The sequence below is a fragment of the Narcine bancroftii genome, chromosome 2 (assembly GCF_036971445.1).
Source record: "Narcine bancroftii isolate sNarBan1 chromosome 2, sNarBan1.hap1, whole genome shotgun sequence".
Lineage (NCBI taxonomy): Eukaryota > Metazoa > Chordata > Chondrichthyes > Torpediniformes > Narcinidae > Narcine > Narcine bancroftii.
The window spans coordinates 299,902,532-299,930,013 of record NC_091470.1 but is presented as its reverse complement, the minus strand read 5'-3'; the positions used below and the strand labels follow the sequence as shown (position 1 = coordinate 299,930,013).

Sequence of the window (27,482 nt, the reverse complement as noted above, 5' to 3'; positions counted from 1 at the left end):
TATTAAAGTGTCAAGCAGCTCACGTTGTTGGTAACTGGTGCTCCCCTTCACGGGGTGATGAAAAGAGACCAAGCTGGGGGGGGATTGTTTCTTGTGATTTAACTGTGTGTTGCAGCTTGTCTGCTAACATTAGCATGGGTATCATTGAACTTGTGAGTTGCAGCCTGTCTGTGTACATTAGCATATATATTAACTCTCTCTCTCTGCGACATGTACAATCCTGACTACCATTCTGTCTGTCTTTGTCCCACCATGTCCTTTGTGCTATCGCTTTAAAACTCCTGTCTTTAATACCTGTGTAGGCTAAGATACAAATTAGATGTACTCCACTAAAGCTGTTCAGTTCCCCTGGTCCGTATTGGAATCCCTTGTTAACCCATATCCCACTATGACTATACATTAAATCTATGCCCTGTCTACATTCTAAAGGAGCACAATTGTAACCTCTGCTGCCCCTATTCCAGGAGGACTTAAAACATAGCGAGTAATGAAGTGACATAAACAGTTAACAAACAATACCCCAATAAATGAATAAACAGTTAAAAAAATAAACAGTTAAAAATACAACAATAAATGTATAAATAGTTAAAAAAATACAACAATAAATGTAACATTACGGCACTTTGTCACGGCGCAGTGTAAGTTTCAGGTCTGAAGGATGAGGAACTGCACGCCAGGTTGAGGGTTGAATCTGTGTGTCGTGATGTTGTGGTTCAGAAGCTGGTTTAATTCTTTGAATGTGGGTCCAGCCTTTCTCTCTTGTTCTTACTGCGGTGTCTGTAATTAAAAGTACACAGAAGGGACCATCCCAGGCAGGTTTTAGTTGATCCTCTTGCCATGCTTTTACATATAACCAATCACTAGATTTTAATAAAATGAATAACAATCTGACTTTCCTTTGTGTTAGTGTAAAAATTGTAAAATGAAACACAAACCATATTTGCATGGGTTTTGAATATGTTAGACCTTATTAAAATGCAGTTGGAGCTGCTTGTCTGTATGGGGCACAACCCTCCAATTTGTTAGAGTACATAACAGACATTGTAGCACACGAGCCTCTGCAAGAGAACTTGAAACATATTCAACCTTTAGTTCTGCCTTAAGTAAAATGCCTTGTGCCACAGCTCACAACCATATTCCATATAATAACCATATAGCAATAACAGTACTGAAACAGGCCATATTGGCCCTTCTAGTCCGCACCGATTTACATGAAACTCCAACTAGTTCCACCTACCTACTCCCTGCCCATAACCCTCCAACCCCCTCACATCCATGTACTCATCAGTGCCACTGTAGTATAGTTGAACTAACCGCTGCACTACCCAAAGTGAGACAAGAGCCCATGCATTTTCTGACTAAAGGTCACGTGTAGCCAACAGATTACTTCAAGGCACTTTCAGCCTTGCTCCTCTGTGCAGCCATGTAATCTTTGAGAAGAGGCAAACATAACCAAGGGCATTAAAAGGGTAAAAATCTGGCAATTTTCTCTCCACAGAGAGCATTGGGGAGCCTGGAACCGATTGTTGATTTTGTAAAATGAAGTTGAACAGGCTTGTACACATTTTCAGACTGCTTGTGCAGTGAGTGCCATACACCATGGTCTTCTGATTCATTGGTGAGGTGGTGATCAGTAAGATGCAGCAGTGGAAGCGCTTGCTCAAAGGCTGGAGGAAAATTAGACTTAGACCTGGATTTGTCAGAATGATAAGAGTTTATCTAAAGCTGGCTTTAGATAGAAGAACATCACAGGTGCTCCTCAATTTACGATAGGGTTGCGTTCCAGCAGACCCAGCATAAGTTGAAAAAAAATCTTAATTGGAGACGTACCTTGTCTAACATTGACAGCACTGTATCAGTCCTCATACTGATCCCACTACCTTGCTTTCTCCCAACAGTCCCTGTAAGCTTTCCGAAAATGTGATTAACCAACGAGGAAATCAATGATGCTTGTGATGACCTTTAACACATTATATGAAAGTAAATGACAGTCATGCTATTGTGTCATCGTAAAATCATAAGTAGGGGAGCACCTGTATTACCTTTCATATTTTTCCAATGTTGATTGCACACACAATCATTTAAGTACCGGGTAGTTTCTATAATATTGCACTTAAAGTTTAGCTGCATGAATCCTGGAGCTTGTGGAGTCATTAGTGAATCAAGAAATATTGGTGCCATGCCAATTTCTCTGTACCATGCCAATTTCCCAGTCCTGAAGCCGGGACGTAGTGAATAGTATCAGGTACAAGATCTGTGAGTAATTAATGCTATTATTCCTATGCGCCCAATTGTTCTGAACGATGCCACCAATTTAAATCATATTCACCTATTGCAGTACTCACACACCACCATAGACCAGTTCGCAGGTTTATTTCTCCATTAAGCTGAATCCAGTCGCGCAGGGTTTACCTCCGTGATTATTTACAATGTAACTTCCGCACTACCGGATTTAAATATAAACCTGATGAATGGGGAAAGTTATCATGAATTAAATAACAGCGGCAATACAGAGAAATTGTGCTGAGGCATTAATTTCACTCCGGAGGAAAATGGACCAGAGAAATGAATGATTTTTTTTTTTTTTTTTTTTTTTTAATTTTTTATTTTTCACACCATAAATCACAATAGCCATGATGTACACTTTTTCTTTTCCACACATTTACAGTGACTTTTTCTCCCTCCCCCCTCCCTCCTCCCAAGCCACCCCCCCATCCCCCCCCCCCCTCTCATCCATTTTAGTTATACAATCTAGGTTGCATTAATTCAGTTAGACAATGTTGTCATTCAACAAAAATACACCAGAAATTCTACTGAGTCCATTCTTTTCTTCTCTTCTCCTTCCATCAACTTAGGTAATGTTTGTTCCCGGTAGGTTTTCGCTATTGTATTTAATGTAAGGCTCCCATACTTGTTCGAATATTTCAATATTATTTCTTAAACTATATGTTATTTTTTCTAATGGAATACATTTATTCATTTCTATATACCATTGTTGTATTTTCAAATTATCTTCCAATTTCCAGGTTGACATAATACATTTTTTTGCTACAGCTAGGGCTATCTTAACAAATCTTTTTTGTGCATCCTCCAAGTCAATTCCAAATTCTTTATTTTTTATGTTACTTAGGAGAAAGATCTCTGGATTCTTTGGTATATTGTTTTCTGTTATTTTATTTAATATCTGATTGAGATCATCCCAAAATTTTTCTACTCTCTCACATGTCCAGATTGCATGAATTGTTGTTCCCCTTTCTTTTTTACATCGAAAACATCTATCAGATACTGTTGGGTCCCATTTATTTAACTTTTGCGGTGTAATGTATAGTCTGTGTAACCAATTATATTGTATCATACGCAGCCTCGTATTTATTGTATTTCTCATCGTTCCAGAGCATAACTTCTCCCATGTTTCCTTTTTTATCTTTATATTTAAATCTTGTTCCCATTTTTGTTTAGTTTTACCATTTGTTTCCTCATTTTCCTTTTCTTGCAGTTTAATATACATATTTTTTATAAATCTTTTGATTAACATTGTATCTGTAATCACATATTCAAGGTTACTTCCCTCTGGTAAACTCAAGTTGCTTCCTAATTTATCTTTCAAGTAGGATCTCAGTTGGTAATATGCCAGCGCTGTATCTCCCGTTATATTGTACTTATCTCTCATTTGTTCAAAGGATAAGAATCTACTTCCTGAAAAACAATTTTCTATTCTTTTAATCCCTTTTTTTTCCCATTTTCTAAAGGCAAGGTTGTCTATTGTAAAAGGGAGTAGCTTATTTTGCGTCAATATTAGTTTTGGTATTTGGTAATTTATTTTATTTCTTTCTACATGAATCTTCTTCCATATATTGAGGAGATGGTGTAATACTGGAGAAGTTCTATGTTGTACCAATTTTTCGTCCCATTTATATAATATGTGTTCAGGTATCTTTTCCCCTATTTTATCTAATTCTAGTCTCGTCCAGTCTGGTTTTTCCCTTGTTTGATAAAAATCTGATAGGTACCTTAATTGTGCGGCTCTATAATAATTTTTGAAGTTTGGCAATTGTAAGCCTCCTTGTTTATACCATTCTGTTAATTTGTCTAGTGCTATCCTCGGTTTCCCCCCTCTCCATAAAAATCTCCTTATTATTTTCTTTAACTCTTTGAAGAATTTTTCTGTCAGTTGTATTGGCAATGCCTGAAATAAGTATAGTATCCTTGGAAAAATGTTCATTTTAATACAGTTTATCCTTCCTATCAGTGTTAGTGGTAGCTCTTTCCAATGCTCTAAATCGTCCTGTAATTTTTTCATTAGTGGATTGTAATTGAGTTTATATAATTGGCCTAGATTTTTGTTTATTTGCACACCTAGGTATCTTATTGCCTGCGTTTGCCATCTGAATGGGGATTCCTCCTTAAATTTTGAGAAATCCGCGTTATTCATAGGCATTGCTTCACTTTTATTTACGTTTATCTTGTATCCCGACACTTCTCCATATTCCTTCAATTTCCTATATAGTTCTTTTATTGATAGTTCTGGTTCTGTTAAGTACACTATCACATCATCCGCAAACAGACTGATTTTATATTCCCTGTCTTTTATTTTTATTCCTTTTATATTATTATCTCTTCTTATCGATTCTGCTAGTGGTTCTATAGCTAGCGCAAACAATAATGGTGATAGTGGGCATCCCTGCCGCGTTGACCTGCTTAAGTTAAATTGCTTTGATACATGTCCATTTACTGTCACTTTCGCTAACGGTCCCTTATATAATGCTTTAATCCAATTAATATACTTCTCCGGTAAACTGAATTTTTGCAATACTTTGAACAAGTAATTCCATTCTACTCTGTCGAAGGCCTTCTCTGCGTCTAAAGCAACTGCTACTGCCGGTGCTTTATTTCCTTCTACTGCATGAATTAAGTTAATAAATTTACAAATATTGTCTGTTGTGCGTCTTTTTTTGATAAATCCAGTTTGGTCTAAATTTACCATTTTCGGTACCTGTTCTGCTAATCTGTTCGCTAATAGTTTAGCTATTATCTTATAATCTGTGTTTAGCAAAGATATTGGTCTATATGACGCTGGTGAGAGTGGATCTTTCCCTTGTTTTAGTATCACTGTAATTATTGCTGTTTTACATGAATCTGGTAAGTTTTGTGTCTCATCAATTTGGTTGATTACATCCAGGAGGGGCGGTATTATTAGGTCTTTAAATGTTTTGTAGAATTCTATTGGGAGTCCATCCTCTCCTGGTGTCTTATTATTTGGTAAATTTTTTATTATCTCTTGTATTTCTACTGTTCCAAATGGTTCTGTTAATTTATTTTGTTCCTCTATTTGTAGTTTTGGTAGTTCAATTTTAGTCAAAAATTCATCTATTTTCCCTTCTTTCCCTTCGTTTTCGGTTCGGTATAATTGTTCATAGAATTCTCTGAAGTTTTCCTTAATTTCTTTTGGATTATATGTAATTTGTTTGTCTTTTTTCCTTGTTGCCAATACCATTTTCTTAGTTTGCTCTGTCTTAAGCTGCCATGCTAGGATTTTGTGTGTTTTTTCCCCTAGTTCATAATATTTCTGTTTTGTCTTCATTATATTCTTCTCCACCTTATATGTTTGTAATGTTTCATATTTTATTTTTTTATCAGCCAATTCTCTTCTTTTGGTTGTATCTTCCTTTATTGCTAATTTTTTTTCTATGTTTATTATTTCCCTTTCCAACTGCTCTGTTTCCTGATTATAGTCCTTCTTCATCTTGGTTGCATAACTTATTATTTGCCCTCTAATGAATGCTTTCATTGCGTCCCATAGTATAAACTTATCTTCCACTGATTCCGTATTTACTTCAAAGTACATTTTTAATTGTTTTTCAATAAATTCTCTAAAATCCTGTCTTTTAAGTAGCATGGGGTTTAATCTCCATCTATACATTCTTGGAGGGATGTCTTCTAGCTCTATTGCCAATAACAGGGGTGAGTGGTCCGATAATAGTCTAGCTTTATATTCCGTTTTCCTAACTCTCCCTTGTATGTGGGCTGATAACAGGAATAGGTCTATCCTTGAGTATGTTTTATGTCTAGTCGAGTAGTATGAGTATTCCTTTTCTTTTGGGTTTTGTTTCCTCCATATGTCCACAAGTTTCATTTCTTGCATTGATTTAATTATAAATTTGGTTACTTTGTTCTTCCTGTTAATTTTTTTCCCCGTTTTATCCATATTTGGATCCAAATTCAGATTGAAATCCCCTCCTATTAGTATGTTCCCTTGCGTATTAGCTACCTTCAAAAAGATATCTTGCATAAACTTTTGATCTTCTTCGTTAGGTGAGTATATATTAAGTAGATTCCAAAGCTCTGAATATATCTGACATTTTATCATAACATATCTCCCTGCTGGATCTATTATTTCCTCTTCTATTTTAAATGGCACATTTTTGCTAATTAATATAGCCACTCCTCTTGCTTTTGAATTATACGATGCTGCTGTTACATGTCCTACCCAATCTCTCTTTAATTTCTTGTGCTCCAATTCAGTTAAATGTGTTTCTTGGACAAATGCTATATCTATTTTTTCCTTTTTCAGTAAATTTAATAGTTTCTTCCTTTTAATTTGGTTATGTATTCCATTAATATTTAGAGTCATATAGTTCAGCGTAGCCATTTTATATTTTGTTTATCTTCTCTTTCCGTTTTTCCATCATTACCTTTCCTCCTTTTCCATTTCTGTTTTCTTATTTTCAACTCTTTACCAGACAACATTCCTACAACATCCAACATTTTCCTTATTCTCCTATTTCTATCTTCTTTATCCCCAATCTCCCCTTCCCCTCCTGAGTTGCCCTTTATCCCTTGTCGGACAACCACATCTCCCCTCTCCATTTGGATTTGCGAATCCACTCGCAAGCGTCAACTGATTTTGCAGTGACCGCTCTTTTCCCCCCACCCAGCCCCCCCCAGAAAAGATTTCGTTTTTTATATGTCACAAAGGTCACTCTTTTAGTTCCCTCCTTATTCTCTCTATTCCATTACCTTCCCTTATTAATTCTTGTCTATACTTTCTATGTTTTCCTCTAATTACAGATACTTTCACATATGCCCATTGTCTCTATTCACTCTTATACCTCTTTACCTGCATACATATCAATCGTGGTCATTTTTACCCTCCTTACCCGTCTTCATCCCTCAGTCTATTTTTGTCTTTACCCACATACATATCAATCGTGATAATTTTTGCTCTCATTACCCGTCTTCATCCCTCAGTCTATTTTTGTAATTGTTCTGCAAATTTTCGTGCTTCTTCTGGATCCGAGAATAGTCTGTTTTGTTGTCCTGGAATAAATATTTTCAATACCGCAGGATGCTTCAGTGTAAATTTATATCCTTTCTTCCATAAAATCGCTTTTGCTGCATTGAACTCTTTTCTCTTCTTTAGGAGTTCAAAGCTTATATCTGGATAAATGAAGATTTTTTGCCCTTTATACTCCAGTGGTTTGTTGCCCTCTCTTACTTTTTCCATTGTCTTCTCCAGTACCTTTTCTCTTGTAGTATATCTTAGGAATTTTACAATAGATCTTGGTTTTTGTTGTGGTTGTGGTTTAGGGGCCAATGCTCTATGTGCCCTTTCTATTTCCATTTCTTGCTGTAGTTCTGGACATCCTAGGGCCTTAGGGATCCATTCTTTTATAAACTCCCTCATATTCTTGCCTTCTACATCTTCCTTAAGGCCCACTATCTTTATGTTATTTCTTCTGTTATAATTTTCCATTATATCTATTTTTTGGGCTAGTAATTCTTGTGTCTCTTTAGTTTTTTTATTAGATTCCTCCAATTTCTTTTTTAAGTCTTCTACTTCCAGAGAAATGAATGATTAAACTTATAGGAATCCCCATAGGAATCCCCAGAGGTATCTTTATTCTCCAGAGGTGGGTGATCTTTAAACTCACGGACCTTGACTGCTGAATGTGTAGAAGAAATACCTCTAACTGCAAGACAAGAGCCTGAAGCCTCAATTTCAAGTGCCACAGTGCACTTAAAGGGACATGCACACTCCCCCTTCAACTGGCTGATCCAGCCACTTTACACATCAGATCCTTTCTTTATCTTACATACACTTAAAATAAGATGTGTCAAACTCACCCTATTTGCGCAAACATTTCTCCCTGCAAATGTTATAACATCACAACTCTCAGGTACTCCCTGTGCAAAATCACATTTAAATACAATTTATTTCATAAATTGGAATTAACTGGTAGTTAAATTCGCTAATTCTACAGTATTGAAAAACGATCATTTATGACATTTAATTTTTAGCATGAATTTTAATCAATATTGGTCAGTGACTGAAGTGGGAAGTCGTGATTTATGAAATTATCTCTGGTCTCTACTCTCCCACTCCCGACGCTTCTCCCAACATTCAGGAGCTGGCACACAGTCCCTGCCTTTTCCATGTTACTCATCTACTATTACTTTAACTGCTTGCATCAAAATGTTAGCCTTTGCTTTCTGCTTATCCTCTGATGTCTGGACAAATGCTTTTTGTGTGATCTGTAGAAGCTGGGTTATTCCCTGCTCATGCCAATTTTCTGTCTTTTGTAATTTTCTGCTAATGTCTGGGGCTGAGTTGGTAACAAAACCTGTTAGTACCAATTGTTCCCCTGCTGGGGATTCTATGTCGAGACCCCCATATTGTATATATATTTGGTCCCAAAAATTGGTCTAACTGTTCGGCACATCCCTGGGGATCTTCTATCAGGGAGGTCAGTTCTTTCTTAAAGTTACGCACTTCAGTATTGGTCAGGGGCACATTTACGAAACCGAGACCCTCTCCCATGGGAACTTCCCGCAGTGGTCTCATCCAATTGGTTTCTGGCTTATTAGGTCTGGGTTCCTGCTCCCTGGGAAATGAATCAAAGGGTTCTGCCCTTTCTTCCTGAAGAGTCTCACGCTGTTCTGAATTAAAGTTACCTCTCTCTCCTGCCAACAGAGGTGGTAATCGAGTGCTTTGTGAGCAAGTTATCATACCACTCCTGCTCTCTTCTCTCTTCTCTAGTGGTGGGGGAGGTGGGGAAGGTGCAGAAGGGTAGGTCATAGGAGGGGAAGGAAAGATAGGAGCCGGCATAGGAGGAACATAAGGTGGAGGGAGGGAATGTAACACATCCCAACCCTGTGATTCAGGGACAAAAGGTTCCTCCTCTCTCTTATCCCTGAATTCTTTCTCATTCAAAACCAGTTGTTCAATGGGTCCCTTGAGCCAGCAGGCTGCATATTCCCTGCTCTCAACATTGTCTTTCTGGTTTTGATAGAGCCATAGGTTCAAAGCTTGACACATCCATTCATCCTCAGATCCGAATTTTGGCCAGTACACGGAGCTCCCTTTAACCGGGTATTTAACCCATTCAATACAACAATACCTGACCATTGTCAGTTTTTCTTTACCACGGGTCTTTCCTGTGCCCCACTCAGGTAACATCAACCCAAGCGGGCTGTACGTAGCTATCTGGTGTTCACATCCTGAACCAGGACTCTCTACCCATTATTCCCATGCTTATAAACAAGTAAAATTACTCTTACCGAGTTCCAGTAGTAATGCTCTAGTGCGCTTCCTTCCGTCGTTTGTTCTCAATGCCTCTTCTCGGATATCACTCGCTTCTTCCACTGACCAGCCACCCGTCGCCCGTGAGTCCAGCTGAATCAGCCGGAGTGCACCTACTCTCGTCGTCGGGGTACTCTGTCAGTGGAGGGAGTGTGATCCCGGACGAGTCCCCATTTGTTAGAAATTAAAGTACCTTTAAAGAAATTGCTCGAGACAAAAATTGAGAACAAAGAACATTTATTACTACAACAATGCAAAGTTGGGTGCTTCCCCTTACCCTGGGAATACACACATACACTGGGGCTCACCCAACTTTTATACAGTTGATTTCAGTATAGGAATACCCTCCCCCTTACATTCTTCTGCCTCCTGCTGGAGAGGTTTGGCATTAGGCAATCCTGCCTGCCTACGTGCAATTTCAGTATACTTGGAGGACCAGGGGGTATCCTGTCGGTGTCCCTTCATGTTATTGTCCTTATTCACACCTTCCTGATTCTCGGGGCTACAGTCTCTTGATATGCAGAGTTGACTCATTCTATCTAGGGTTGGCTAATTTCATATGTATAAATCTGTGTATGGTTAGCTAATTAGATATGTAGGACTTGGTACTTCTGTCCAGGGCTAGGAGACCCTTATCTGATCCAGACTACCTCAACTTCCTACATTCTATTGTTCCTTACCACTCCTTATCTTAGTCTTATGGTCTTGTCACAAAGACTAGAAGATTCTTATGTTAATCGTGCTGACTCTGCTTTCCTGCATCCTAACCCCCAAGCTTATCCTGTTTGTACTGGTTACAGCCATTTACTGATGAACTTTAGTTTCTTCCATGTTCATAATTTTAGATCAATTTTCCCATCTCTCACAAAACCTTCACTGACATCGACAACCACTGAAAGTGAGCAAACATCCACACATATATCTCTATCTCCTTAGTATCAATTTATATTAGTAGAAAACCAGTGTTTTGCAGATGGCACATACAAATGGAAAAGCAATAAATCAGTTATTAGATGGCTTTTGAATAGAGTATGTATAAAATTTTCTATGTGGATTTTTTTGATTCTGGCTCTTGAATTATTGAATCTTTTTGTCCGAGAAGCCACTCAGTTTCAAGCTGCATGTGGTTCTCTGCAGTCATCCAGTCAGTTCCATTCTGCTACTTCAGATCAGTCTTGCAAAATATCTTTACTCATTCTTAAAATTTTCCTGCCCTCACATCTATTCCTTCTTGGACCACTGATGTGTTTTCATAGCATAATGGCTCTTATTGTGTATCCCAAATGTACTGATGACCTTTCCTGCAGCCTTGGCTGAGTTTGGGTTGAGCACCTTCTGCATCAATACCCAATAAATATCTATATTGAAAAGCAAGGTGTGAGCTGAGCTTGGCTACATTTTTTAAGTATTTTTATTTTCTAAAAAAAAATTATTTGACTCTTACTGCTTTCTTTAGGGTTGAAAGTTATCTACTAGCCACCTGTAAATGATATTAATTTCATTTAGACATACATCACTGTAACAAGCCATTTCAGCCCATGAGTTGGTGCTGCCCAATGAATCTACACCCTAGTACATTTTTGAATGAGGAGAGGAAGCTGGAGCCACTGGGAAAAACCCACACAAACGTAGGCAGAGCATACAAACTGCTTACAGGCAGCACGGGATTTGAACCTGAGTCCTAATTGCTGGTGCTGTAAAGGCATTTCCTAACCGCTATGCCAACCATCCCGCCTGTTAATTGCCATCTTAGTTCGTAAGATCCAAATTTGTTTTCTTGAATACAAATAGGCAAAAAAAAATAATTTGATACATTATTAAGTTTCTACACATTTCTAAGAGACATGATGTTCACATCATAGGTAGTGCAATGGAATTGGAGATTGTACTGATGTCTTGCTTATCACTGACCCTGGTTTGATGCTGGCCTCCAGCCATGACTGTGTAGAGTTTGCCAGTTGTCCCAGTGAATGTGTAGGTTTTTCTGGGTACTCCCATTTTGTTCCAGCATCTCAAGATGCTGGCTGGTAAGTTAAATTTCTACTGTAGGACATGGTTCATAGGGTAGGAGAATCAAGAGGGGAATTTTATGAAAATCTGAGGGAGAATAGGACACAGGGAAATAAATCAAAGGAATTACTGTGAGATCAGGCATAGACAATAGAACGAAGGCTACAATAGGGAAATATGAATATAAATACTACCACTTGAGGTCATTGTACACCAGTTTGCCATGTGGATCACTAAATCCTAGAAATTGAAATAGATTTTAAAAAACTCTACATGCATATTATAATAAATAGCACTTAAGATGTCATTTGCTCATGTTTTGAAGTGATTACCTCTATATGTTGAAGTGCAACCTATTTAGAAGTTAGGTTGGGTGCTTTCTCTAACAATTCACTTTATCACCACTGTCATTATCTCTTTTGCTGTTCTTGTATATGATAAAATCACTGGCATGCAAATAGCCATAAATTATTTACTGACAGAAAATGGATTATTAGAGAGTGACTTTTGATCTTCATAACTAACAAAAAATGGAGTAGGGCATCATGCATGACTTAAAGGGACATCAGTTTATGTTTTATACATCAGCCCCTTTTCACCCCAACCCACCTCCACAGTTATTTCTTTTTAGAGATACAACATGGTAACAGGCTCTTCCAGCCCACGAGCCCTTGCTGCCCATTTCACCTATTATACACCCATGTGCATCAAACATTTTATTGCCAGCAGTCCTGAGCATAGATCTGAAAACCATACCTTCAGATCACAGATGCCTCGAACAATAATCCTGATGCTTGCTCCCTTAGCACAGGGTGAGTTGGGTCCAGTGCCATAAAGCATCTTGATGGTGACAGACACCTGACCATAGCTCAGGGATCCATTGGTGTACTGCTCTGCATAGAGAACCCCCTTGTACTAATTAATCTTGCTCTTGGATCAACCCAACCAGCTCCATTTTATCCATCTCTTCCCTACACACCTCAATACTCTCATTTCCTCAACACCCTGTAGCTTGCTGTAGCTACCATTTTGAATTGGATTCTAATCTTTCTTGAAAGGTACAAACTACAAAAACAATTTTAGAAACTTAAGATATCTCAATTTCAATAAACTCCTGATGCAGAGTCTTGACCCAAAATGTCAACCATTTCTTGGTTTCCACAGATGCAGCCAGAAAAGTTGAGTTCCTTGATCTAGATCTCAGCATCTGCAGTCTGTTGTGAAGTTCGTTTGTGGTGACCCATAATTTTGGGAAAATCTAGCTCCCAATTAGCAACAGCAAAAAATATATGGACCAATGTCCAGGCATAAATTGAAAAACTCATGGTTACTGAAGAGTGGCACTACAAGGCTATCTTGGATTTGAAGGGGAGTATGTAGAATAAATTTGTGATACTTCATGCACTTTTTGCAGCTACTATACCTCTACCCTCTGAATTAACATGTTACCTCTCTCCTTGCTATTCTATGTCACTCAGAAGCTTATCTTTGATCATGCTTTTGTTCTTCCTTCTTTTCATTCTCTAGTAAGTCTTCCTTTGTTGTTCATTAGGTCACAATGCACTCATGAGCAGTTCCAAGGCCATGCTGTGTATCTCTACACAATGAAGCAACAAGTAACAAGTGTGTAAACAGTGATTTAACTGGGTAAACACTCAGACACAGAACAAGGTGATAACATAGGCACAAAGTAGGTCACTGTGGTTTTCTTGCTTATGAACTTCTTCGATCTTAGCAATAGCAGGCAAAAGTTAAAGTGTATCATGTATGTTACTTTTTTAATGAACGTTTATTGGCTGATCTCTTTCTTGGTCTGCGATTTAGAGGTTGGAAAACTGAAAGAATGAAGAAAATAATGGAAGAAATCAATTAAATTATGGGGTTTAAAATATTGTGGGTGCTCAGAATTGAACAAAATATATCAATTTACCAAAATCAAATAAATTGAATTATAAACACTTGGTGATGTGCAAGACCCTGCGGAGGGAAGGATCAGCAGGGACACCAACAATCAGCTCCTGCCAGTAGTCAACAAACACTTTGAGGGTGCATGCATCTGTGTATTTTTTTCCTCTAAAAGCAGTCAATTTTTTTTTGTTGTGTATATCCTGGTCATTTGAATAGCCATATCACGTGTACAGAATCAGATAAGGTTTCTTGAAAACATAAAAGATCAAAAGAAAGGAAAATCAAAAGTGAAATCATTGCTAGTACCAAGTTCTAATTAACCATACCTCCTATTTTTTCATGTAAATATTTTGTCTTTATATGTATTTAGTTATTGAACTAGATAATGAACAATATGCTAAAATATTGATGCCCTGTGACATTTTAAAAGATACCAGAGCAATCAAATAGTTTTCTGTTTCTGCACATCATTGATTTTGCATAAAAAATTGAACTGTGATTAGATTATTATGTGCAGTTTTGGATATATCCACATTCTCATGCACTGCTCCATATCCTTTGGCTTGGCTTCGCGGACGAAGATTTATGGAGGGGGTAAAAAGTCCACGTCAGCTGCAGGCTCGTTTGTGGCTGACAAGTCCGATGCGGGACAGGCAGACACGATTGCAGCGGTTGCAGGGGAAAATTGGTGGGTTGGGGTTGGGTGTTGGGTTTTTCCTCCTTTGCCTTTTGTCAGTGAGGTAGGCTCTGCGGTCTTCTTCAAAGGAGGTTGCTGCCCGCCAAACTGTGAGGCGCCAAGATGCACGGTTTGAGGCGATATCAGCCCACTGGCGGTGGTCAATGTGGCAGGCACCAAGAGATTTCTTTAGGCAGTCCTTGTACCTTTTCTTTGGTGCACCTCTGTCACGGTGGCCAGTGGAGAGCTCGCCATATAACACGATCTTGGGAAGGCGATGGTCGTCCATTCTGGAGACGTGACCCATCCAGCGCAGCTGGATCTTCAGCAGCGTGGACTCGATGCTGTCGACCTCTGCCATCTCGAGTACTTCGACGTTAGGGATGTAAGCGCTCCAATGGATGTTGAGGATGGAGCGGAGACAACGCTGGTGGAAGCGTTCTAGGAGCCGTAGGTGGTGCCGGTAGAGGACCCATGATTCGGAGCCGAACAGGAGTGTGGGTATGACAACGGCTCTGTATACGCTTATCTTTGTGAGGTTTTTCAGTTGGTTGTTTTTCCAGACTCTTTTGTGTAGTCTTCCAAAGGCGCTATTTGCCTTGGCGAGTCTGTTGTCTATCTCATTGTCGATCCTTGCATCTGATGAAATGGTGCAGCCGAGATAGGTAAACTGGTTGACCGTTTTGAGTTTTGTGTGCCCGATGGAGATGTGGGGGGGCTGGTAATCATGGTGGGGAGCTGGCTGATGGAGGACCTCAGTTTTCTTCAGGCTGACTTCCAGGCCAAACATTTTGGCAGTTTCCGCAAAGCAGGACGTCAAGCGCTGAAGAGCTGGCTCTGAATGGGCAACTAAAGCGGCATCATCTGCAAAGAGTAGTTCACGCACAAGTTTCTCTTGTGTCTTGGTGTGAGCTTGCAGGCGCCTCAGATTGAAGAGACTGCCATCCGTGCGGTACCGGATGTAAACAGCGTCTTCATTGTTGGGGTCTCCATAAAACAATAGTTATTTACATTTAAAAAAAATGGTATAGTTTCCACAGACCAGGTCTAGCTTCATGCATGAGGGTTGGTAATTAAAGGGCACAAACTTCAGGTTATCACCAAAAGAAATTAAGAAGAATTTAACTTATAAGAGAATTGTTGGGAGATGGAGTATTTTATAATTATTGAGGAACTTAAAATCATTCTAGATTTTACAAGCAGATAAAACTAGTGAAAAAAGTCTGACAGAAGTGGGAAATGGAACTGAATAGGTTGCTCTGACCGAGAGTAAGCATGGAACCAACAGACAAGATAATCTGCTAAGATTCTCTATACTTTATAGCGACAGATAGAAAACCTCCATAAAAAATTGGGGCAAGGAATAAATGCAAAACATTTAATGAAGAGAAGACAATAATAGAAAATGAATAAGCACAAAGAATTAAGTTGGAGACGAGAAGGGCTATTAATCGATAATCAAGTGGAAAAGATATATTAAATCCATTTCTAATTCTTTGCCATGAGAAATGAGTGTACATTACAAGTAACAAAAAATGTTTTAAATGCTATTATCACAGTATTGTTATTATCACAGCAGATGATAATAAACTGCAATTTATTGTTTTTTTTCGTCAAATTGTCAAAGCTGGATGATATTGCCACCTCTGTTCATGATTTAGTAAACTACTGCACAGGATTGGCAAGAACATTTTGGAGACTCATCGCTCTCCTTATTTTCAGTAATCAGTAAGATTACTGGTGATCAGTCTGAACTTCTTTCATAAATGACACACCATTGCCATCTGCTCCTGTTCCTGGATAAAATGATTTTATTTACTACCTTGCAGTCTTACTGTTAGGAATGAAGATGATGAACGAACAAGAAGGATGTCTCAGGAAGCTCAAGATGAAAGCCTGCCAAACTGTGAAGAAAGGTACATTATTCCTCAACAACTTCTAATTGATCAGTTTGTTCATATCCTTCACCATTGGCCTCACAAAAATGTAAAGATATAAACTACCCTATTCCTTCTGTAATATGATCAGAATATGTAAAAGAACACATCATAAAAAGATAATGTTTGTGAGGAACATTTCATCAAAAGTCGATTTTCAGACATTTCCCTGATGGAGTTCTTTTGTAATGGCACATTCTCTTTTAGTCACACCAAGGATTGTTAAACGCATTAATATTCTTCTGTCAAGCAATAAAGCTCAGAGCAATGAAGACATGCACTCAATTTGTTTTAGGACGAGCAACATACATATTATTATCTTCTTACCCTTTCCAACAAACTGCATTTGGCAGCAAGCAGCGTATTTGTCGCAGATCTCAGAGAGGAGACATAATTGTCATATGAGGGTGAGCAGCCAGAGGTCGTAGTGCAGACTGGTACTAATGACATAGGCAGGAGTAGGATAGAGGTCCTTCAAAGTAACTTTAGGGAGTTAAAAAGAGATTTGAAGAGCATGGCCTCCAAGGTGGTAATCTCTGGATTACTTCTGGTGTCACGAGCTTGAGAAGGACAGAACAGGAAGATAGCACAGACAAATGAGCGGCTGATGAGATGGTTCAGAGGGCAAGATTTCATTGAGTTCTGGAATAGTTGAACCTTTTCTAGGGAAGGACTGACTTGTATAAATGGGACAGGTTGCATCTGAACAGGAGGGGAACCAGTATCCTGGTAGGGAGGCTTATTAATAATGTTGGTGGATGTGGGAGGGGGATTCGCAGAGGATGGGAACCAAAGTGAAGAGGCTGAGGAAGAAGCAATTGGCACACAAATAGAGACAGTTGGTAGGGAGTTGTATAAAAAGGCAGGCAGATAAGGCAAGATTGCAGCTATTGGGATGAATTGCAATGTAACAGGGACATGGAGTTTAAAATAAAAATAAATACAGGGTAAAAGATTTTAAAATAAATGCATGCAGCAGAGGAAATAAAATGGATGACCTTGTAATAAGCTATAGATTGGCGAGTATGATGTTGTGGCTAAAGGATGGATGTCATTGGGAGCTGAATGTCCAAGGATGCACTATTTATGGAAGGAGAGGCAGGTAAGCAGAGGGGGTGGCATGGCTCTGTTGGAAAGGGATAACATTAAATCATTCAAGGTAACAGAGGATTTACTGTCTTAAGAAATGGAAAATGTAAAAGCACACTGTTGACAGTTATATACAATCCTCCAAACAGTAGCCAGGATTTGGACTACAAATTACAACAGCAAATAGAAAAGCTGTGTCAGAAGGGCCACATTATAGTAATCGTGGGGATTTTTAACATGCAAGTAGATTGAGAAATCCGGGTTGAGTCTCGAGAGAGAGAATTTATAGAAAGCCTCCGAGATGGCTTTTTAGAGCAGCTTGTTGATGAGCCCACTAGGGGATCGGCTGTGCTGGTTATGAGGAGAAGGCCGGGCAGTGGGACTGAGTGGGAAAATAGATCAGCTCATTATTGAATGGTGGGGCAGACTCAATGGGCTGAATAGCCTACTTCTGCACCTATGTCTTATGGCCTATTCTTATAAGGGAGGAGTGAATTGAAAAATACATCAGTCATTGTTTGAATGGATGAGCAGACCTACTTATGCTCCTGCCTTTATGGTTTCATAGTATTATTACCTTATTTTCATCAAAATATGGGTGATATCAGCTCACAACAATGAGGGGGGAAAAAGCTGTCTTAAAACACACCACTTGACAGGCCATTTTCTGTCAATGGCAAATGTGGAAATGGATCTAATTGACAATAAAAGGAAAGGAAAATGGAGTAACATAAGTTATGTGTGAGAGGAGGACTTAGTAATAGGCAGTTGTTATGTAATCATTCATTGTCCACATTTGGTATATCTCTTAAATCTAGCTGAATTGTAGTTGGTGTCACAATAAATTATCATTGTTATAAGCCACAAAAAAATAATGTGCATTTCCCATTACTTTTTCATTCATACACTTGAGTACTGAGGTAAAAAAAATAAAGATGCTACCTTTGTCAGTAGTGTAAATAGATATTAGTAGGATGTGGACTGCAGAAAAATAGTGCTTGATGACCTTCTCTGCCTTGTTTTACTTACCACTGTAATAAAGCAGCCAACATGCCTACTGAACAAGAGATCCATGACCACCTGCTATCTGCCAAAAAGGAAAGTAATATTCAGACTTCAATGCTTTGAAAGATTTGTGAAAATTTTCAATAAGGAGTATAAAATCTTATCTTAAATCTTTAGTAAAATATTATCTCTTAGAATCTCACATAAACAGCTTTTGGTAAAAATTGTCAGCTCATTCAAACCTACTGATTTATTTATTATGGGCTAACTTTATTTACTTTTGATGAAACTAATGCACATCCTCAATAAAACTTGAATTCAGATACACAAGTTTATATTTTTGATATTCTGGGGAAACCGACTGTCACATTTGTGGCCCGAAATGTGAAGTTAATAAAACATTAAACACAAGTTTTATCATGTAAAGTTCTCAGTGGGGTTATTCTCCCGTTTCCTTTGCTCTCCTGCTTGTGTTCTTATCTCTCTCTCATAACACGTGACTTCCAGTACATCTCATACATATTCATTATCATGACATCCCTCCTTTAATCAGAAATAAACTTTACCTTCACTTATCAATATCCCTCGGAAACATACAAACATCGTAACTAATGGTAATACTATAACTCAACTACATAAAATTTACTTCCTACAGCACTCATACATGCACTTTATGATATAAGATTAAATACTGTCCCAAAGTTCTTATTAAAACTATGGCACAAAGTCTTCGTATCGTTTGGGCACTTTCCGGTTTCGTTTCGGCCTGCCTGCGATATTGTCGTCGCTTCTCGGTTGTTCACTCTCAGCGTCGGAAATACTGCTCACCACAGCTTCGGGTGTTTCTGGCGCTCTAGTCACTTCATCAGGAGTGCTGGTAACTGCCTCTGGAACATCATCAGGTGTCTCAGTTTCAGCATCTCGTATTGGCCTTTCAACCTCTTCGCTCGATGTATCTCTGGACTGGTACCTTTTTACACCTGATACATTTCTCTTATACAGGACTCCAGTCAGAGACTTAACTGTCACCATACTGCCACTTCTGGATACGACAGTATAGGGTTAATGGTAATAAGGTGTGTCTAGCTTACCACCAGTTTCATGCCTCACTAGAACATTATCTCCTGGCATGATGTCTGAGTACTTGGCTCCACATTTCGAATCTGTGTACAGCTTTGCTGCACCTTTCTTTTCAGCATCGTGGTCCCTCATCTCCTGGTTGTCTCGGATTTCCTTTATTTCTGGTATTTTTGTGCGGATTTTTCTCCCAAAAAATGCTTCTGCAGGACTTTTTCCAGTGGTTGCATGAGGCATTGCTCGATAGACAGCCACATAAGATAGCAATGCTTCTCGCCAATTTTGTCCTTCTGCGTGTGCAATCCTCAATCGTTTTTCAATGGACTGATTTTGTCTCTCTACTTCTCCATTTCGGAGTTACTTTATGATGGTGGATACCTGTGGTCCTCATGTATTCCGCAAATGTCTCTGAAATGAATTGTGGACCATTGTCAGAGTATAATGTAACAGGTAATCCATATCTTGCGAATATCTCTGCTAATGCTTGTATTGTTTTTTCAGTGCTTGTGGACTTCAACACCACGTTCTCATAGTATCTGCTGTAGTAATCTATCACTACCATAATTGATTCACCCATCGGTAAAGGTCCAAGAAAATCAACAGCTACGTCGATCCATGGTCCTGTCGGGAGTTGCGTACTCCGGATCGGTTCTGGCGGATTACTCCTACTTGTGATTTGACATCCGTGACAAGTTTTATCAAATTTCTCTGCGTCTTTATCACAACCTGGCCACCGTACCTTGGTCCTGAGGTTTTGCTTGGTACCAACAATGCCTAGGTGTCCTTCATGCGCTAAGGATACGATCTTCGGTCTCAATCTTTGCAGTATCACCAATCTGCAACCTCTTAATACACACTGTCCGATGCAACAAAGTTCGTCTCTAATGGGAATGTAAGCCTTGTGAGTACACTTGTCCCATTGTCCACTCTGTATGCATTCTCTTACTTCCATGAGTTCTGAATCACGTTCGGATTCTCTCTCGACTTCCTTCGTAGTCACAGCTTTCGGTGTCGACTGAATAGCTACGAAGCATACAAAGCTCTCTGTTTCTGTTCCCAATTCTGACTTGGATTGTGGACCACCATCCTTCACCAATCTGGACAGCGGATCAGCAATGTTTGTTTTCCCTGCAATGTGGATTACTTTATATTTGTAGGGTTGTAGTCTGAGTACCCATCTCTCTATTCTGGCACATGGTTTGGATCTAGGTGCATAGATCACCTCTAATGGCTTATGATCTGTGATGAATTCAAATTCAATGCCGTATAAATATGCATGGAACCTCTCACAGGCCCATGCAAGTCCGAGTGCTTCTTTCTCTATCTGAGAGTATCTTCTTTCCACATCTGATAACGATCTGCTGGCATAGGCAATGATTCTTGGTCCTCCATCATGTATCTGGACCAACACGGCTCCTAAACCAATCGGGCTGGCTTCCGCTATGACTTTGGTTGATGCTGCCGGATCATAATATCCAAGAGTTTTTGCATCTGTCAGGCTTTGCTTCAGCGCTGTGAACGCTTTCTTCTGCTCAGATCCAAAATGAAATGGTACACCTTTCCTGGTTAGTTTCCTTAGTGGTTCTGCCACTGTAGCGAAATTAGGAATGAACTTTGCACAAAAATTGACCAATCCCAGGAAACTCCTCACCTCTGTTGCGTTCTGAGGTGCACGTGCCTCTGCAATAGCTTTCACCTTGGCCTCTGCAGGGATAAGTCCTTTCCGTGTAAGTCTGTGTCCCATGAAGTCCATTTCTGACACACCGAACTGGCACTTGTTTCCATTCACGGTAAGGCCTGCCTCCTGTAGTCTAGATAGTACACGCCTCAACCGTTTGTTATGCTCTTCCTTCGTTGGTGCATGGACTATGATGTCATCAGAAATGTTGGCAACTCCAGGAATGCCTTGAATCACTCGATGGATTTCATACTGGTAGATCTCCGAAGCTGCATTAATTCCAAATGATAGTCTCTTGTAACGATACAATCCACAGTGAGTCACAAATGTTGTCACATCTTGGGAACCTGGATCCAGCTCTAATTGATGATAGCCCCATTTCAGATCAATTTTTGAGAATACCTTGCTGGTAGTTAGTTCTTGAAGTATTTCCTCCACCGTTGGTATAGGGTGTCGTTCTCTAATTATAGCTTCATTGGCCATTCTCATGTCAACACATAGTCTTATGTCACCCTTTGGTTTGGGCACAATCACTACGGGACTGACCCATTGTGTTGAATGTTCCACCAGTTCAATAATGTCTTGTTTGACCAATTCTTTAATTTTGGCTTCGACTTTCCCACGAAGTCCAAACGGAGTTCGGCGCATTGGTTGTGCCTGGGGTTTGACCGTTTCATCTACCGCTAGCTTCAACTGTCGACCTTTCAGCTTTCCTACTCCTTGGAAGACTGCGGGGAATTCTTGCTTCATATCCTCATATGACTGAATTGAATTGACTCAAGCTCCATTATGAAGTATTGCCAGGTCTTGAGCTGTGCTTCTACTCAGCAATGGTTCTCCCCTCTCTTCTATGACCATAAACTCTGCTTCGGTGCACTTATCTCCAGCTTCAACAGTTGCAGTAAAACATCCAATGGTCTGCAATGGCTTGGTTGCTGTGTATGGATACAGTTTCTTGGAACACTTCTTTGAGGTACAGATGATCTTTTTCCTTTTCAACTTCTCCCATAAATGTCGATCAATCACATTACTGTCACTGCCTGAGTCTACAATGACCTGCACTGTCACTCCACCAATGATTACTGGGACCTTCTCATGATGTACTTCATTCAACATAAATTGGTAACAACTCTGTTCCTCCTGGGTATCATCATCGTCACCGTCTATCTGGCAAATGGTATCTTTCTTTCCAGGATACTTTCCTTTCCCCCAGGCTTTGCCTTTGGAAGTTGTACTCTTCCTCTTCTGGTCTGCATTGGACTTGCTTTTGCACTTCTTTGCAAAGTGGTCCTTACCTCCACACTTTCTGCAAACTTTGCCTTTGGCCGGGCAATATGGGTCTTTTCCAAAGTGACCTCGGTTTCCACATCAATAACACTCCACGTCCTGTGTCAACGTATATCTTGGCTGATTATGGCGATGTGAGAGCTTCTTAATTTGCTGGCTTGAGTTGTCTTTCAGGGTCATGGTATGAAATTGCCCTTCAACAGCCTCTAATGCAGCAGCAATAGCTAAAGCATCGGTGAGTTCCAACTCACTCCCTCTTTCCAGTTGACGTCTTCTGAGTTTATCTGATCTACAGTGCTGAACGACTTGATCCAGTAATTGGTTGTCCAAATCAGCTGGCATGTAATTGCATCCAACAGCTAGCTGGCATAGTCTCGTCACGTACTGAGCAATTGTCTGGCCATCTTCTTGTCTCGTTCTCCGAAACAAATGGCGTTGAAATGTAGCATTCGGTGTCACTACATAGTGTGCATTTAATGCATCTACCGCTTTCCGGTACTCATCCTTTCTTCCAGTATTCAAAAGTGTCTTAAATGTTTCCCGAACTGCGGGTCCTGCGGTGAAAAGAAGTAACGCCCTTCTATGCGCTTTTTGTTCAACCGTACCGGTATCTAGAAATAGGCCACGACGGTCGGCGTAGGATTCAAATTCTTCCAGCCATGCCTTCCACTTCACACTTACAGTGCTTGCATCACCCATTGGGTCAAAATGAGCAATTCCACTATGTGTTAGAAAGTTACCGTCTGCCCCAGCCATGAGGAAATATTCCAGCCCCAAAAGTACTGAGTCACAGAGAAAATTCTTATCACCTTGAAGTTGTCTGTAATCCTCTGTAATCTTGTTTAGTCTTTAATTTTCTTCAAGCTTCTTCCATCCTCGTCGCCAATAAGGCCCGAAATGTGAAGTTAATAAAACATTAAACACAAGTTTTATCATGTAAACTTCTCAGTGGCTTTATTCTCCCGTTTCCTTTGTTCTCCTGCTTGTGTTCTTATCTCTCTCTCATACCACATGACTTCCAGTACATCTCATACATATTCATTATCATGACACCGACGTATCCAGGACATTAGATAAATGGATTACTGTATGCAGGATACTGACATTTTGAAATATTTTGATGAGGTTAGTAATCCATGTTCCTTGTATTGAATATAAAGAGAGAGAATAATTCAATTAACTTCTTAAATTCGGTTTCAAATATTTTAAAAATTTAAATAGCATTCTGTTAATAATGGTCTAGTATAATTACTTTTACTTTATTAGTGACTTACTGACAAAGGTTGATCAAGAAACTTGTCTAGATGCAAAAGAGTCGTTATAAAATAAGCCCATTGTGTGGTGTTAAATAGAGAGATAATTAGATTTCTTTTTTTCTTTTCTTCATTCCCAAATATATTCTGTCGGATCAAGATAGATATCTGCGGAATTCAAATCTTGGCATGAAAATTTACCAGCCAGATGGTCTTAATGATGAATGAGTGCCTAAAAATGTAATCATGCATTGCTGTTTCTTTTTCAGAACTCTTATGTTTGAAAATAAATGTGGTTTAAACTGGCACATGGTTGTGATGTTTTCTGGGCTAATTTATGCCTCTCCAAGCATTCTCTGTCATGAATCACACTTGTAGTGATGAGATGTTCAGTGGTGTCCATGCTTATTTAGAGGCTTGATGGGAGAAATTAGTCTATATGGTTCCAAACGATGTCTGTTAAAAGAAATACTCCGCTGAGTAAAGCATGATTTGTTCAGGACTTCCCTGAGCAACTCCTAGTCATGATTCAGGCAAATTTCCTTTAAATTACTTGTCCCTTCCTCTTCCACAGAATCAATCTCCATGTCCACAAGCTCATGAACCTGCTGACCTTTCCCACCTATCAACTTCCCATACCTCAAGACCTAATCACTAAAGCTTCCAGACCTGTTTCTTGACCCAATGAGCAACTGTCAATTGTGAAACTATAACAAAATCAGCAATGCAGCCGAAAACCCACTTTCCAGTAAAATGTTTTCCCTATGGAGCTCTGAAATGGTCATAGGAAAGTATCCCCATGATAGCGATATTCATGTCCGATCATACATCTTGCATTTTGCTTGCACCCCAACTGTGCAGTCTTGATATTGGTAGAGATTTCTTCTTTCTTCTACCAGGAAAGGTAATGTTCTTCCTGTGTCTCCATGACTTGTACTGCCTCCATATAATTATTAAATACATTAAGAATATGTACAATATACTTACTTAATCTGCCTGCCTATTAGTGGTGAAACTTAAATCCCTATGTATAGATTTTAACTCCAGCAGTTAAAGATAAATTAACAACTAAACTAATTGCTTTGTCCCTTGGAAATTGAATATTCAAAATGACGACCGAAGTTTACGAGATTTTAAGGAAATGGGCTAAGTTGGGCAGTCCCTGTTTAGAGGAGAGTCTAAATATTAGAGCCAGTCTTTTCAGCATTGAAATTAGCAAATATTTCAACATGCAAACTGATATGGAAGTTTGTAACTTACTCTCTCAAATGGAATGTGAAGTCTAGGATTGATTGACTTTTGTTAACTACAGGTATTAAAAGATTTGGAACACAGACATGTATACCAAGTTAGATTGCAGATCATCCTTAAATTCATCAAATAGTAAAGCAGGCCCTTGCATCTGAGAGACTTTAAATTAGTTTCTAGAAGGATCTTGTCTCAGTTTTGTTGCTGGTGAATTTTTCTTTCAGTGAGTCCGTTCTACTGTCCTGATACATTCCTGCCTAGCTCCCCTCGTACGACTGCCCAGGAACTTGAGATTATCCAGAACTCTGTCCGCATCCTGGCTCACACAAAGTCTCATCGCTATTATGCTTGTCATCTCACATTGATTCATGATCCATCAATGCAGACACTTTAAAATTCTTGGTTCTGGTTTTTCCTAAAATCCTGCTGTGACATTGTATTCACTTCTATATCATTTTCTAGCTCTATACTGCCCCAGTATATCCTTGCTTTCCTAATTCTACTCATCCCTGACTTTAATTGCTCTGTCATCAGTCGTCAGATCTTTAGTTGCCCTGGCATCTGGAGTTTCTCCCCTCCCCCCCAAAAAAATCTCTCCCACCATTCTGTTCTCATTTGACTCTCCCTCAAAATCAATCTCCTTGAATATTTTTAGTGGCAACCTTAATTTCTTCTTGCATCACTCAGTGAAAAATTTTGTTCCATAATGTGCTTCCAAGGAGGTAAAAGTAAGTAATTTTGCCCCTTTTTTCCATATTGATATTGTTAAATCAATGCTCTTGGGTGACAAGATCCATTACATTTTGTAGACTTCTCAGAAAAAAAAAGTGCTATAATTTCAGAAGTGCCTTGTGTGGTGAATAATGTCATTCCATGGGCAACTGATGCCGAAAGTGTAACATGTGCAAGTGTGAATCATGAATGGGATTGCTGGTCATCATGTTTCCTCCTGGACATGACTTTCAGACAGATTGTGCTGAGGAAAACATCATGGCAGGTCTGAATTTCTAGCCTTATTTCTTTCCTATCGCAACTGTGTGTAAAAACATGCACACTGACATGTCAAGGCTTGGAAATGTTTGCCTACTGTTGGAATGCACAGTGGTGACAGATTTTACAACCAGTTAGAAATGTAACCAAAGCACTGTAAAAAGGGATTGCAGTGCAACATTTATGAATGAATATATTGGTTGGGTGAAATGACTAAAAGTATTCATAAGAAGCTTTAAACAGTTCATTGTGGGTGAAAATTATGATGAGGATTAAACAAATTATGTTAACAGTAGAAGATTGAGTCTTTACTAAGACTCAACTTTTTTTCCTGGCAATAATCATCGTTTAATTATATTTATTCTGCAAACGTTTCAGCTGTATACTTTTTTTTTACATTATATGCGTAGTATGTGGTGAGAGTATTGGTTACCTTTCCAACTGTGTAATTCAAAAATGTGCTTTCCTTTGTTTATTTCTCTCGTTGACTTTGAGTTTCCAGTTGCTTCCCAGGATGTTCCTAAAAAAAAGTTTGCTGAGAGTTACCAATTGTTTTCTTTACTTATGATTTTGCCCATCCAGTCCAAAGCCAACACTTGAAGAAGTGCAGTCCTGGGGGCAGTCTTTTGACAAGTTGATGAAAAGTCCTGCTGGAAGAAATGCATTCCGAGAATTTTTACGAACAGAGTACAGTGAGGAGAATATGTTGTTCTGGCTGGCCTGTGAGGACCTTAAAAAAGAAGTCAACAAAAATCTTGTTGAGGAGAAAGCAAGATTAATATATGAGGATTATATATCCATCCTTTCACCTAAAGAGGTGAGTTTATGTTACATAATATATTTTGGGGAATATTAAATAAAATATTTTAAAAATAGAAACCAAATTATTTTCAGAATACTTTATTATTGCACTTAATATAATCCCAATATGTGTTTTACTGATTGGACTGCATAGTGACATCATTTAATTACCCAGAAGAGGTGTACAATTGATCACGAGTTAAGATTGGGTCAAATGCAAGTTTCTCCTATTAGTAAATGGCCCTAGGATCACAGAACATTAAAGTTAAGTGATGAAAAAATTCCAGGAGTTATGAGGAAAACTTTGAAGCAGAAGGTGTTTATCATCTGGAACACAGCTGTGAGGTTCTTTGACATAGTGTTAATTAGGGTTTTCAAAATGATTAATATTGGCGTTGGTAAATAATCTGGAGAGCATCATGAAAAGAAACAACCCAGGCATGTGATGAATGGTTGCTCTGTGCAAAGATGAGCAGCATAGATCCCCTTACAGCTCTAATAATTTAGTCGGAAGAAAAATAGCTGCCTGATAATCTGATTCATTTGCACATTTTTATTCACAATAAATTATTTACATCAGGAAAAAAAACATTCAGAGTCTGTTCCCACACTTACTTTGATATCCATACATTTCCAACAGTGGACATTGTTACATTCTATTGACACCATTACCACCTCTGTGGCACCTTGTCACTTCTCCCCCCTCTGTTGTCTGAGGGAATTCCCTTCAGTATTAACCCCTCAATACCTGGTAATGGGAGGACTCTAGACTGTGACATGTTGGATGCACCAAGCCTCTGTTTCCCTCAGCACGTACTCCTCCATCCTGGAATATGCCAGTCAGCTGTATTGCCTCCCCAACATCTCCCTGTGCACATCTCCATGGACTGAAAGACCAACAGGTTTCGGGTAGACCAGAGTGTCTTTCATCCATAGATGGGAG

At 39.1% G+C, this 27,482-nt stretch overlaps 1 protein-coding gene across 1 annotated transcript in view; it reads left to right on the top strand.

Annotated features, from left to right (window-relative positions):
- Positions 1-27,482, top strand: part of rgs20 (regulator of G protein signaling 20) — a 231,073-nt gene that overhangs the window by 195,646 nt on the left and 7,945 nt on the right. Inside the window, exons 3-4 of the mRNA XM_069915429.1 lie at positions 16,004-16,090; positions 26,321-26,555. Of these exons, the coding sequence (XP_069771530.1) occupies positions 16,004-16,090; positions 26,321-26,555 (322 nt within the window). The remainder of the gene's footprint in view (positions 1-16,003; positions 16,091-26,320; positions 26,556-27,482) is intronic.